General features: G+C 29.2%; 1 protein-coding gene across 1 annotated transcript in view; it reads left to right on the top strand.

Annotated features, from left to right (window-relative positions):
* The window catches only part of Sycp2 (synaptonemal complex protein 2), an 83,256-nt gene that overhangs the window by 17,100 nt on the left and 52,596 nt on the right, over window positions 1–13,560 (top strand). The window contains 12 exon segments of the mRNA XM_040276370.2: window positions 569–712; window positions 1,447–1,575; window positions 2,351–2,455; window positions 2,736–2,760; window positions 4,674–4,759; window positions 5,355–5,440; window positions 5,700–5,734; window positions 6,563–6,705; window positions 6,791–6,843; window positions 8,083–8,128; window positions 8,690–8,785; window positions 12,442–12,502. Of these exon segments, the coding sequence (XP_040132304.2) occupies window positions 569–712; window positions 1,447–1,575; window positions 2,351–2,455; window positions 2,736–2,760; window positions 4,674–4,759; window positions 5,355–5,440; window positions 5,700–5,734; window positions 6,563–6,705; window positions 6,791–6,843; window positions 8,083–8,128; window positions 8,690–8,785; window positions 12,442–12,502 (1,009 nt within the window).

The raw sequence follows: 13,560 nt of genomic DNA, 5'->3' as shown, positions 1-13,560 counted from the left end.
CATTGTATATGATTCAACATCAAGTCTGCTTAGTGGTCAGCTTGAATTATGAAAACTCATTACTGAAATTATACTAAAGAGGAGAGAAGGCAAGTTTTGTAAACGTTATAAATATTACATAAGAGTACTATTTAAATTATATTGATTGGTATAGTTTTTAAAAGGTGTTTTTGCCTATCTTTATGCAGTTTTCTTTACTATTTAAATCACATTAAGAACTTGGTAGTCAGATATGCTAATTTTATCTATGGTATTAAAATATTATTTAAAAGTTGATTTCACTTTTTTCATCAAATTTTCATTGTGTCCAGTATAATAATGGTGACTCTAACAATAAAAGATTAATTAGGCCATATTTGTGAAATATTTTTCTTACCTAGAATTTTGTTAACAGATAAAGTTAATCTCTCAGTTACTTCAGATTTAATAGTGGGTAGGTTTTGTAAAAATTGAATTATTAGTTTGTTTGAGAGGTTTTGTGTGAAAATAATTCTCAAATTACTAGAATGCATAAGGGAACTATTTTGGTTTTGATTTAATATATGTGCCATTAACTGTATTTCTCTAGCAGTTGGAAAAGTGCATTGATGATGCTTTAAGAAAAAATGATTTCAAATCTTTGAAAACCCTTTTACAAATTGATATATGTGAAGATGTGAAGATTAAATGCAGTAAACAGTTTTTCCACAAGTTGGATGACCTTATATGCAGGGTAAATATTAATTTTTGCATAAAGTTGTTAAAATTGTTAGATTTTTATTTTCTAGGAAGTACACCATTAGAAAAAAATGAAGAGGCTTAGGAAATATTGCTTGCAATTATATAGATAAATGTTTATTTTACCATTTGCTTTTTTATTTTTCATTTGAGGAGTTTTAACACATTGAACTCTTACCATTATTAAATATTATGCAGTTAAATATTATGTCATTTTCTTTACTATTTAAGTCCCACTAAGAACTTAGTAGTCAGATATGCTGGGTTTTTTATATCTTGTGTAAAAGTATTATTTTAATAATAACATTTTAACGTTGACTTCAATTTTTTCATCAAATTTTTATTGTGTCCAGCATAATCGTGGGGGGTAAGAAAACACTGTTTACCTGTTTTTAGTTTAAACAACTTGATATTTTTTAAATAAACTTATCAGCATGCTTTTATTTATTTTTTAGTTGTGAATAGACCTTTATTTTATTTATTCAATGCTGAGAATTGAACCCAGTGCCTCAGACATGCAAGGCAAATGCTTTACCACTGAGCTACAACCCCAGCCCTGATCAGTGCGTTTTTAATGTGACACAGTGCTTGGTACTTTCAGAAATAAAGATGATGGTAATCTTTCAGCATTTGTGAGGATTAGAACTATAAGTATAATGCTCCTGGCACAATTTCTATTCTATACTACTTTGTTTTTATAGAAGTTTAAATGTATACTTTTCATTTCAGGAACTTAATAAAAAGAATATCCAAACTGCCTCAACCATTTTGGTTTCTATTGGAAGATGTGGCAAAAATATCAGCATATTGGGACAAGCTGGGCTTCAAACCATGATAAAACAAGGACTAGTTCAAAAGATAAGTATAGAATATGTAAAATATGCATGTAAGGGAAGTATAAAAGATGTACTTTTTATTAAAATGGTCCCAACTGTCAAAAAATAAATTTGGGAGATTTCTGCAAAATTTTGAAAATAAATATTTTTAAAACTTGTGGTATATGCTACAAAAGTAAAGATCACAAGGAGATTGTAGGAAAGCTCCTTGATAATCATGTGAATTTAAGGTCTGTGGTCTCCCTTTGACCTTTATTTTTTATTTAACCGTTATTAGTCACTAACTTCATTTTTGTTTTTATATTGTTTACTGACCATCTCCTATGCCAATATTTAGGATATTATTGTCTTTATATCAATTACTGTATAACCAGTATCTTGGATGGTGCCTGGAAAGTAGTATGTACTCAAGTATCTAAATTAATTGACTAAAATAAAATAGTGCTGAACTTTTCATATAGTAATGATACCAAAATAATCTACATTGCAATGATAATTTATTTTCATATACTCTAACAAATGTACCTGAACTAGGAATTTGAAGGGGGAAATAAAGATCTTCTATCTAGACTTAGATTAGATTCATCCATTTCCATCTTACAGTGAGTTAACCAAAAAACAAAAATGAAGAAGATGTTTAGAAGCATGAACTTATTTTGATACAGTACTGAAATTTTTATTTTTAATGTCTCTTTTTGCCTAGGTTTACTATCTATACAAATAAAAATACATTTTCAAACTTATTAAAATGGAATTTAAATGAACTAATATGTATAATTCCTGTTTTTTTTTTCTACATGGTTACCTGGTTTGAAAAATCCAGAGAGATTATTCTCAGTCGAGGAAATTCAAAAGACGAAGCTGTTATAAATATGATAGAAGACTTATTTGATCTTTTGATGGTAAAAATCACATTAATTAACTGATGTTATAAAGCATGTGTTTATTTAGAAAATCATTTGTGTTCTCTATTCGTCAATAACAGATTGATTAATGATTTGGTTGGGTTAGTCTGTTTAGATTGCAAAAAACATTTCTATTGGTTTATCTGATTCAATGGTTCATTAATAAAATTTAATTATGCTATGAATTAAAATATAAATTGCCATTTTAATACCATTTTTAATGATTTATATTAGAAGATAATAAATTATACATTAAATATTATTCACTTTTTTTTAGGTCATACATGACATCGATGATGAAGGTAAAATAAACATTTCTGCTGCAACAATGACTTACTGTTAGTTTTAGTATAATTTTGCAAGTTTTAGTATAATTTTGCAATTCATGTAATATGTCCTAATGTTAGAAACTTTTTATCTATAAGGGATCAAAAAGATAATAAAACTTTGGATGTTGTAGGCCAGGAGAAAAAAATGAGAATATTATGAAGATACTTATATAATAACAAAGAAAACAAATGTCTGCAAATGTTTTATTAATATAATTGAGAATAAAATAATTGAATTTTTTGTAGTACATAGATCTACTAGTGAGAAAGATAGCATTCTTTTTTTGAGGGGGGTAACATTTCACTATTGTTTAAAGTTAGTGTGCCCTATTTTCAAAATTGATTACATATATTCATTGGCTAATGCTTACCTTCAGGAAATTTATGTATGTCAAATTAGAAAAATGTCTTTTCAAGCAGAATATATAAGTTCATAAGCATGATCTCAATTGAACATGGTTATTACTTAGAACTCATTAACAGAATTCTGTTAGGTTATTTTTTAAATATTTGCCTTTTAAAATGTCATTGCATTATAGATAATCTCTTCCAATTGAAGGGTATTGGGAAGCACCTGAGTTGCACCTATTAAAAGGACTTTGAAATAGGGAAATTTCCTTTGAATTCATATTAAGGTCCAAAAACACGGGTGGACCCATAGTTACAGTGTGGAAAAAAATATGCCCTATAAATTTGTGTGGGAATGGAGATGTTGCTTTTTGTCATAACTTCTAATAGTTTAGGAAATGTATAAGGTAGCTTGGTATTACTTGCCACTGACAACTTTAGTTATCATTAAAACAACTTTATTGCAGTGTAAATTCATCATGAGCACTATTTGTCTTATAATTTAGGGCTCAATTCATTAAGCAGCGTTTTCAACTCTACAATCAAAGCTAGTTATCAAGAGATGTTCAGTATTCAGTAATAATAAAGATAATTCTTATTCAGAAAAAGTTTAGTCTTGGTCCTGAGTCTAAAGAGTCACAATAAAGCTTTGCCACTATTAAGCCATGGACAGCTGTGTTGTAGGGCAAGTAGCATACTTGGTTACTATTTCTAACAAAAATTCACATAACTGACAATGGCTGACTAAGACAAGAGAATGAATGAAGCTCACCTTTGGCACTGGTTCAATAAAACATGACATTCATATGTCTTCTGTAGGTACCTGCTTATATGTAAATATAGCCATACAAAAACAGTGGGTTGGACTTAGTTGGTGTGCCATAATTTGCCAGCCCTTGATCTGATAAAATCAAGAGAATGCAGAACATGCCCTTTCACTTGTGACTAGCAAGTGTCTTGTGATAAGCAGTCAGATCAAAGTTATTTTATCTCTGTATTTTTATTGGTTGAGTAAGACTTCCCCAAGATGCCAGTTGAGTCTGGTCAATAATTTATAAATACAGCTATTTGTTATCTTCAAAGCCAAAAAGTTTTAAATTAATTGTGGTCTATTTAAATAATAATTAACACTGCCTTTTCATTGATTTGATTTTCTTACAATTAACATAATAACCTCATCTAAATTCTTACGTTTTTAGGGGAGGAAAAAGCCCTAAAGCATCAGCAATTATATAATTGATTTTTGAAAGTAAATTATATCTTTTTATCTCAGTATATTTTATCTTCTAGTTACTTTGGAAAGTTATCCATTTTCTGTTGCAGTATTTCTGTAGTTATTTTTAAAATTTACATTATGAAATACAGCATAGCAAATTCCTGAAATGAGAAGTTGGATATGGGTTTATTTCATGCTTCTTGATGCCCTTCTTCAGAATTGCAGTAATACATCCTTTCCACTAATTGATGTAAGAAAAAAAAACTGCCTTTTTAAAGGATTTACAATTAACATTTATCAACAATTTAACACTTTTATTCAGGTAAACAGCAAGTAGTAGAAAGTTTCGTACCTCGAATTTGTGCCCTCGTTATTGACTCAAGAGTGAATATTTGTATTCAGCAGGAGGTAAAGTCGCATTTGATTGTCTTTTAAACCTAAGAATTTCCAAGTAAAGAAATCTTACACTAATTCATCAAATTAAAGATTTATTTCATTTTAAACTAAATTAACTTTTGGAGTGTATTTATATTGACTTAATCCATTGCCTGGTATATTTCCTAAATGTAAAAAATTCATAACCATGTGGATTTATATATATATATAGTCATGCTAAAATAAATTATGTTATCAAGATATTGGGATCATTAAATATATGAATGCCAAAATAACTTATATTTATGTCTGTTTACATACATATACCATAAGAACAAATTTAATAAGGTAATTTTTTTTTGTTTCCATAGAACTTACAATAGAATAATTGCCATTTTGCAAAGGGTATAAATGCTTTAAGTACAGGAGTCATGTTATATTCTATTTTTAATATCTATGATTTGTCATTTTGTATTTAATTTTTCATATATTCTTTCTTTTATCCTGTTCCATTCCCTGTATAAAATATAGTGATTAAGATAAAAAACTTCTGAGTTTATGTGCCTGTTTATATAAATAGTTAATGTTTTACTGAGTATAAAGTTAATTCTTTTTCTTTCTTTTCTAGACCTTAAAAAAAATGAATGCCATGCTTGACAAAATGCCTCAAGATGCAAGGAAAATACTTTCTAACCAAGAAATGTTAACACTCATGTAATAATTTGTACTATATTACTTTTATTAGTTGTTCAAGTCAAGAATTTAAAGAATGTTTTATAAGGCAATAAGGCAACCATGAGCTTGCATTAAATAATTGAAACATACAAACTTTGTAGGTTTAATATATGCATGAAATTTCTGCAAAAGTCATTTATACTAGCCAATTATAAATTTTACTGAATCCCCCCAAACATGTGGGATTTCTATTTAATTAATACTAGTTCAGTATATAACCTATTATTTTAATTTACAGGAGTAGTATGGGTGAAAGAATTTTAGATGCTGGAGGTAAGTATATCTTTTAAGATTTGAAATAATTTCAAATTTATAAATAATATTTAATAAAATATTAGCATAATGTGATATATGAAGGAATTATAAACTCTTTATATACAATCATGCATTTTAAATTACTTTAATGTAAACAAATTCAAAAATGTCTTTGGGACACAGATAATTTGTCATTAGATAAATATAATTTATGCCTAATGGTAATTTATTAATAATAGTTGTTTTCTAATAGATTTGAATTACTTATGATAAACAATTCCTCAAATGGTATTTTTTGAAATTAGAAGGTCTAATATTCCTGGGATAAATAAACTTTTTAAACAGTATCTTTACTAAAATAATCTAAATTTTATTTCCAAAGTTTCCTATGAGCAAATTTTGATGTAGTTATTTACTGATTTACATTGGGTAAATCAAGGTTTAAAGTACCATCGGTTAATTATAAATATTATGTCGAAGAAAAGGAAAACAAAATTCTGTGATTCATATACTACTGTATGTGATTCATATACTACTGTTCTGCAGTTTACAACTCTAGTAAAAATAGTAAAACAGCAGAGTCTGAATATTTAGATGTTTCTTCTAAATACTTTTTAAAATTTTACTCTTCTATCAGTAATCTTGTTTTTTAAAAAATTGGACTGTTTAATTATTATAATGATAAAATGTATCTAACCCAAATAAGGAAAATAGCAAAAGATGAATAAACTATACCAGCATTTTCATATTTCTCTTTCTGTTTCTAAAGCCTTTGAAAATGTATGTAGTTTTATAAATTAATTTTTGTAATTTCAAATCATACATTAATTTACATTTTTTTTCTAGATTATGACTTGCAGGTGGGCATTGTGGAAGCTTTATGTAGAATGACCACAGAAAAACAAAGACAAGAACTGGCATGTCAGTGGTTTTCAATGGATTTTATTGCTAATGCATTTAAAGGAATTAAAGACTCTGAATTTGAAACAGTAAGTGGAATAAAAGAAATAGAAATAAGCAAATGTTTTTGTTTGATTATGATTTTTAAAAAAGTCTTTCTTTTTTTAAAATTAGGATTGCAGGATATTTCTCAACCTTGTAAATGGCATGCTTGGAGATAAGAGAAGGTAAACTCAAAGCAACCATTTACTGATAAATAGAGCTCAAGAGGGAACATCTAGTGTTAAACCTTTATTAATATAACTTTATTTGTTCTTTTATATTTGAGTATGTAGTGAACTTGGGTATTTAATTTAAAACAATATTTTATGTAACATCATTTAGTTAATTACTACACCAGTAATCTGAAATAATCCTTTGCTGACCTTGTTTAGCTTTCTACTTTGTGAAGAAAAAGTGCATTCCTATTTAATTCATATTAATCATTTTGTGCCTCCAAATTTCATACAGTTTTTCAGATTTGCATATTCATTATTACTTAGTGTTTGAGGAATAATAAAAATCTAAGTATATATTTCTTAAACTGCCTCCTTCGTGTACATACTAGCATGAAAGTATGAAGCAAAGACATCATCTCATTACTTTATAATTGACATATTGTTTAATCACAGACATGAGCATGAGAAAATACATAATAAATTTTTATAATTTTTATAATGATACAACAATAGTATTTGTAATGCCTGATTTCTTAATTGATGTCGTGGATGAATTAGTTTGTATTTACTTACTAAGGAAATGAAAAATACAGTGAGGGTTAAATGCAAGAAGTCATGTTACCTGGATCTAAATTGTAAGTTCTCACCTTCCGTGTGTGTGTGTGTGTGTGTGTGTGTGTGTGTGTGTGTGTATGTGTGTTTATACATATATGTATGAATATGTATACACACATCACATACCCCTCCACATACAAATTATTTAACTGTACTCCCTCAGTTTGCCTTAGCTATAAGAATACTGATAATACCTATCTTGTGTTTGTTGTGAATATTAAGTGGTATAATATGTTAAGTGTATAAAATAGTATTTGACCATGAAAGAAAACTGTAAGAAGTTATTTTTTTACTATCAGAATTATTTACTTAACTTTTACTATGGAACTTTTGTTGTATTAGTGTAGTGTAAGGAAACTTAGGAATTTATGCTCATATTTGATAGTAAACACAAAATATTTGATATAGTTACTTTATGAAACTAGTAGGTTGAGTAGTATCCTCAAAGTAATATGCTTTTCTTTATCCAAACAAATTCCCATTAAACACTGATGTTATAAAGTGATAGACAGGATTTCATTTAAAATGTTATGACCACTGGCTGATTTCTCTTTGATTCTAGGCATGAGTCTATGACTGGAGAAGATTAAGCTGTGAAGGTTTATTAACTTTTTAAACCACTTTCTATTTCAGGGTTTTTACATTTCCTTGTTTGTCAGCATTTCTTGATAAATATGAGGTAAATTTGAAATTTAAAACATGTTGTTAGATTAATTTTGGAAAGTCAAATAAATTATGGGATTTGATACAAGAAATTAATAAGCTGGTTTAGTATTTTATATGACAGTGACACCAGGAAAAATTCTGTGAAAATACAGCACATGTGTAGCTGTAACTCTACACATTTTCTCCTGTTTCCTTAATCAAGCCCATTATTTATCATTCACAAATATATTCAAACTAATATTTTCAACCTCTGTTAGTACTTGAGTATTTGTAACTTCCTGAAGCAGGTTAATTTCTATATAAAATATTGAACTAGGATTTTCTTTGATTCTTTATAAATTTAAGTGTTATACTTGCTGTTCTGTTCTCTTATTTCCCCTTCAAACTATACTCTTCTTTTTTCCTTCAGAAAGAATTTAGAGAACACTTTTTCTTTTTTATGGAATATAGTGTTGCTGGATTCAATTAGTTAAAAAGCCAATTAAGATAATAATTCAACCATGATATAATATAATAATTTTATGTTGTTATTTTATAAATATAGTATATACTAGTTTTATGTTCATTTTATTAGCTGCAAATACCATCAGATGAAAAACTTGAGGAATTTTGGATTGATTTTAATCTTGGGAGCCAGACTCTATCATTTTACATTGCTGGAGATAATGATGTAAGCTTTATTTCTCTTGTATTATTCTGTATTTGTATGTATGTATAAAAATTTTTATATGTACTTTTAAGAATCTACTTTAAGAATTTCTATTTTTCTGGTTATTCCTTTAATATATTTCAGTGTTAGCCCTTGTAGTTTTGAGTAACATAGTAACCTACCAAGCTTATTAGAAATGAATTTTTTTCTGATGTTTTATTATAACAAGAAAATTAATCCTAAATTTTAATACTAAATTTAACATACACCTTTCAGAAATAAATTATGTTAATGCAAAATTGTACATTCACTTGAATAAAGTCAGTTGACTCTGGAAGAGACAGCAGAGGGGCCAGGGAGTATAACTCAGTGACAGAGTGTGTGCTTAATTTGTGTTCAATCCCCAGCACAACATTATTAAAAAAGAAAAAGACAGTAACTACTCAAATACAGAAGCATTCTTTTAAAATTAACTTTAACAGATGGCATTAAAAAGAGTCTTATTCATTCATAAAATGTTCTATTTGAAACAGTGAGAAATTGATAGGGTAGCATTTGAAAGTGAATTTGCTTAAACCTTCTAGACAGGTGGTGTTTTCTACTGATCTTTTTACCTGAAGATAATCCTTGAGCCATTGTTTCTTAACATATTTCACCTAATATTTGGTACACTAGCATACTTTATCTGGAATTGTGTGGTCTCATACCAAATTCTGATTGAGACTTGATTGACATTAATCTGGTTGTGGATGGTGATATTATATTAAGGCTTTTACTCTGTTTCTTGATAGAATCCTGCTTTTTGTTCCAGGTAAACTCTAAGCAACCATTAGCCAAATACCTTAGAATTTCCATATATTTTCATTTTTTTTGAATTTTAGATCACCTTCTTAGAATTCTTAATTAAAACCGAATTCCATTGATTAGCTCTACTTCTCAAGGACAGTGATAGTTTTCATTAGTGTGTTTTTGAGAGTATTTAACTGAATTTTCTTTCAGAAACTGAAATTTCATTTTGGAGAAGAGAATTTTATTAATTTAATTCTTCCCTCCATTCAGCCTGGTCTAATGAGATTCAGACCATACTATAGTATCATATATGATAGGGAAAGTACTATGCATTTATAAATTATGTTTTAGACACTGATCAAGATGCTGAGGATTCTTCTCTCAAATATATTTTGAATCATCTCACTTCTGAATTTTTATAGTAGTAGTATGTTACTATTTAAAATCATTTTGTTTATTTGTGGTTTGTTGTCCACTTTCCTCCATAGGATGTAATATTCATGAGCTATCAGGGACCTGCTTTTTCTTGTTCATAGCCATTCAAGGGCTCATGTTGACTGCCAGAGCAAATAAGTAAATAAATAGTGAAAGAATTGATGATATATAATTTAGTGTATATAATGCATGGTTAGGAAAAATAAAGTAGTGTGGAGCCAAAGAATGATTTTAAGAGGTAACATTAATTCATTAAATATTATTAAGAACTTAACTATGTATTAGATATGTACTATGCATTCATGTATAAGATATCCCTATGGGGAGAATGTATGTTTAAGGGCCAATATCAGAGGCAGTTTGGGGGCTTTTGAAATAATCCAGGTGAAAAGTCCTAATGGCATGATTTTGGGAGGTGACGTTGAGAATGGATGGATTGTAGAAAAACTGAAGGGGGGAGGTAGAATTGACAAACTTAGTGATTTGTTTTATAATAAGAATGTTTAATAAAACTTGGTTAACTAGATGGAGATACTGTCACAGGAGGGTAAGTTTTGTAGGTCAAGAATGGGGAGTTCAATTTTGAATGTGTTGATTTGGAGACACTTGTATAGATCTGGTAGGCAGAATATTTTGGTCCCAAGCTCAGGTGCGAGCAGTGATCGCTAAGTAGAGTTATAGAAGCTGTCTTTATATAGATAACAAATAAAACCATAGGATTTATGAGTGTCTGTATGGAAGAATTGTGAAAAAGAAATGCATTTTTACAAGATACAAGAATCAGCCCAAAGAGAACAAATTAAAAGGGTGTGGTGTTGTGGAAGACTAAGAAAGGAATTTTTATAAGAGAAAATGATCAATACCATGAAATACTCCTGTAAGGTTAAGTAAAATAAAAACCAGTGACTCAAGAAAGAGAAGTTTCACTTAAGTGACGAGAGTTTAGGCATTCCTGAAAAATTGGAATTTTTGTTGAGAAGTCCCAACATCAAATTAAGGGAAAGAGTGCATAGTAGTAGGTAGAATAATGTGAATTTAAGGGAAGAGTTTTTCTATTTTTATTTTTTAGGTTCTTTATCTTAAGTATTAGAGATTTTTAAAGGTGATGATGTAAGACAGATATTCAAGCAGGAGATGTAAGAAGAAATTGAGGTCAAGAGGAAAGCACATAAAACAGATTCAGAGGTGATGATGGAATAAGTTACCACAAAATATTAAAAACTGTTGAAGCTGGGTAAAGGCATAGTTCAGACTTGTAATACTATGATTTCTACTTCTTAAAAAATCTAGTTTTAAATTCCTATAACTTTTTTTTTAAATGAAGCTGTGAATGGGTATCTCAATATATGGATAAGAGTTGCTCTCAAGTTGGTAGATGGTAATAATCAGTAGCTATAGAGTGAGGGCTGCCATTGTTAACCAGGAATGAAGGTTCTACCAAGGCTGCACTAAAACCTTTCTGTCTCAAATGTCCATCTTAAGGGACTCGGCTTTTATGAAAGAGGAGGTACTGAGGGACCAAAGGCAGGAGATATACTTTGTAAATTAGCTAGCCTATGCTAGTGAGAATAAGTCGGTTTCCCTGGTGTCTTCCCTGGCTAGTAGGTAGCTCTTCAGCCTCTTTCTCTGTAGGAGGAAATCCCAGACACAGAAAAGCAGCTTCCAGGAAGTCACTTTTAATTTTAAAGGGGTTCTGTTTCATCATGTGTCTCAAAATAGCAAGGTTTGTTTTACAGAACTTTGGAGAGAGAGGAGAGTATCAATACTTTCCTCCTGACACTGGAGTTTTGAGGTATGGCTGAATTAGTTCCCTAATTGAAGAAGGCTAGAAAGGAAGTGATGCCATTCAGGGATGACCAGTTTCAACTAAGGCAAAGAAGTGAAGAGAATTAATGAAGAGATTGAGGATTTGGAGGAATTTTCATATGTGTCTTCATTTATAAGTATTTTTCTTTAAAGAACAAATAATTAGAATTGTTTTCCTCACAAGATTATTGGAGGATTTATGGTCCCATATTTTTAGGGCTAATATATAATTTGTACTATAACTTTGCAAATTTAGTATCATTTTATTTATACAGATTTTAGTAAAAAACACTTGGACAGTCACACATTATTACTTAGGCTATTTTTCATGTGAGCTCAGTTTTTGAATCCAAGGATAATCAATTAATGAGTATTATGATTTACAACTAGAGATAGGTAGTAGTAGTGCAAACTGAAGAATGACTATGACTTCACAAAATATTTCAAAGGAAGAAAAAAAGGATTGGAAACATTTTTAAAAAGCGTAACCTCAAATATTAACAGTCATTCTTTTGGGGGAGTAAGAATAAGAATTTGTAAAATTAGTACCATCATATCATTTATATAACTTAAAAATTGATATTTAAAGATATTTTAAACTAAGAATAAACTACTGTTTATTGTCAAAACTTGTTTTTACATTTAAGGATCATCAGTGGGAAGCAGTCACTGTGCCTGAAGAAAAAGTACAAATGTACAGCATTGAAGGTACATTGAAGTATTGTCATTTATAGTTTTCTTCTTGATTCTTATCTTCTGGAATAGAACTGTATCTTCTTTGGGATAACACAGTAGAATAATGGGAACAAAATTAACATTTTCAGATGTTCACATACATAAAGTCATCAAATTTCCTACTCCACATTTCCCTCTAATCACCCAGCTCCTTCCTGTACTTATTCCCTTTTCTATATAGTCTAGAACCCATGATCAATCAGTCTGACCCCTTGCTTGTTGAGATTTTCAAGGTTCTTATATTTTTATCTCATTTGCTTGATTAACTCCAAGCATCTAGTTTCTCTACTCCTTTAAGTGGAATTGTGTAATGCTGCTGGATAAAATCATATAATTTGGCAGACTGGTGTCCTTACAAATTCAGATATTAAGACATATTTCAGTCATTTCAGTGAACATTTAGTGTTCTCTATGATTTTTATTTGCATCTCCCTAAAGTCCAATATTGTTGAGTACTTTTCATGAGTAATAATTTTTATTGGAATATCTTTTTTCTTTTTAGTGCATTATAGTTCTACATAAGAGTGAGGCTCTTTTTGACATATTCATAAGTGCATAAAACAACGTTTTAAGTTATATAAATATATAAAGCCAGTTGACAAAAACAATAAATAGAAGGAATACCAGTAAGAGTAGAGGAAATAGAGTAGAAGAAGCAGGAAGAGGGAAGAGAGGAGGGGAAATGGAATTACTAGAGATTGGAATGTAATAAATCATATTACATGCTTGCATGAATACATCAAAAAGAACTTTATTATTTCATAAAAAAATCAATAAAACATTAAAAATAACAAAAATGAAAAAAAAATCATGTTTTAATGTATCAGAGTGCTATGGATGTAACAAGAAAAACCTTCAAGCATTTCCCATAGGAAAATTTCATCACTCTGATTGTAGGCTTAGGAAGAAAAACTCTGCTAGAGCCAAAATATTACCAGCAAATATTTAACTGATCAGTTAGGCCTGGAGTAACAGACAACTTAGAGACTTTACCACTGTAGAATGCTATAAATATAGTATGTTACAGTATG

This window comes from Ictidomys tridecemlineatus, chromosome 5 (assembly GCF_052094955.1).
Source record: "Ictidomys tridecemlineatus isolate mIctTri1 chromosome 5, mIctTri1.hap1, whole genome shotgun sequence".
NCBI classification, from domain to species: Eukaryota; Metazoa; Chordata; class Mammalia; order Rodentia; family Sciuridae; genus Ictidomys; species Ictidomys tridecemlineatus.
The sequence above is the reverse complement of the archived record's forward strand: the minus strand, read 5'-3'. Positions and strand labels throughout refer to the sequence as shown.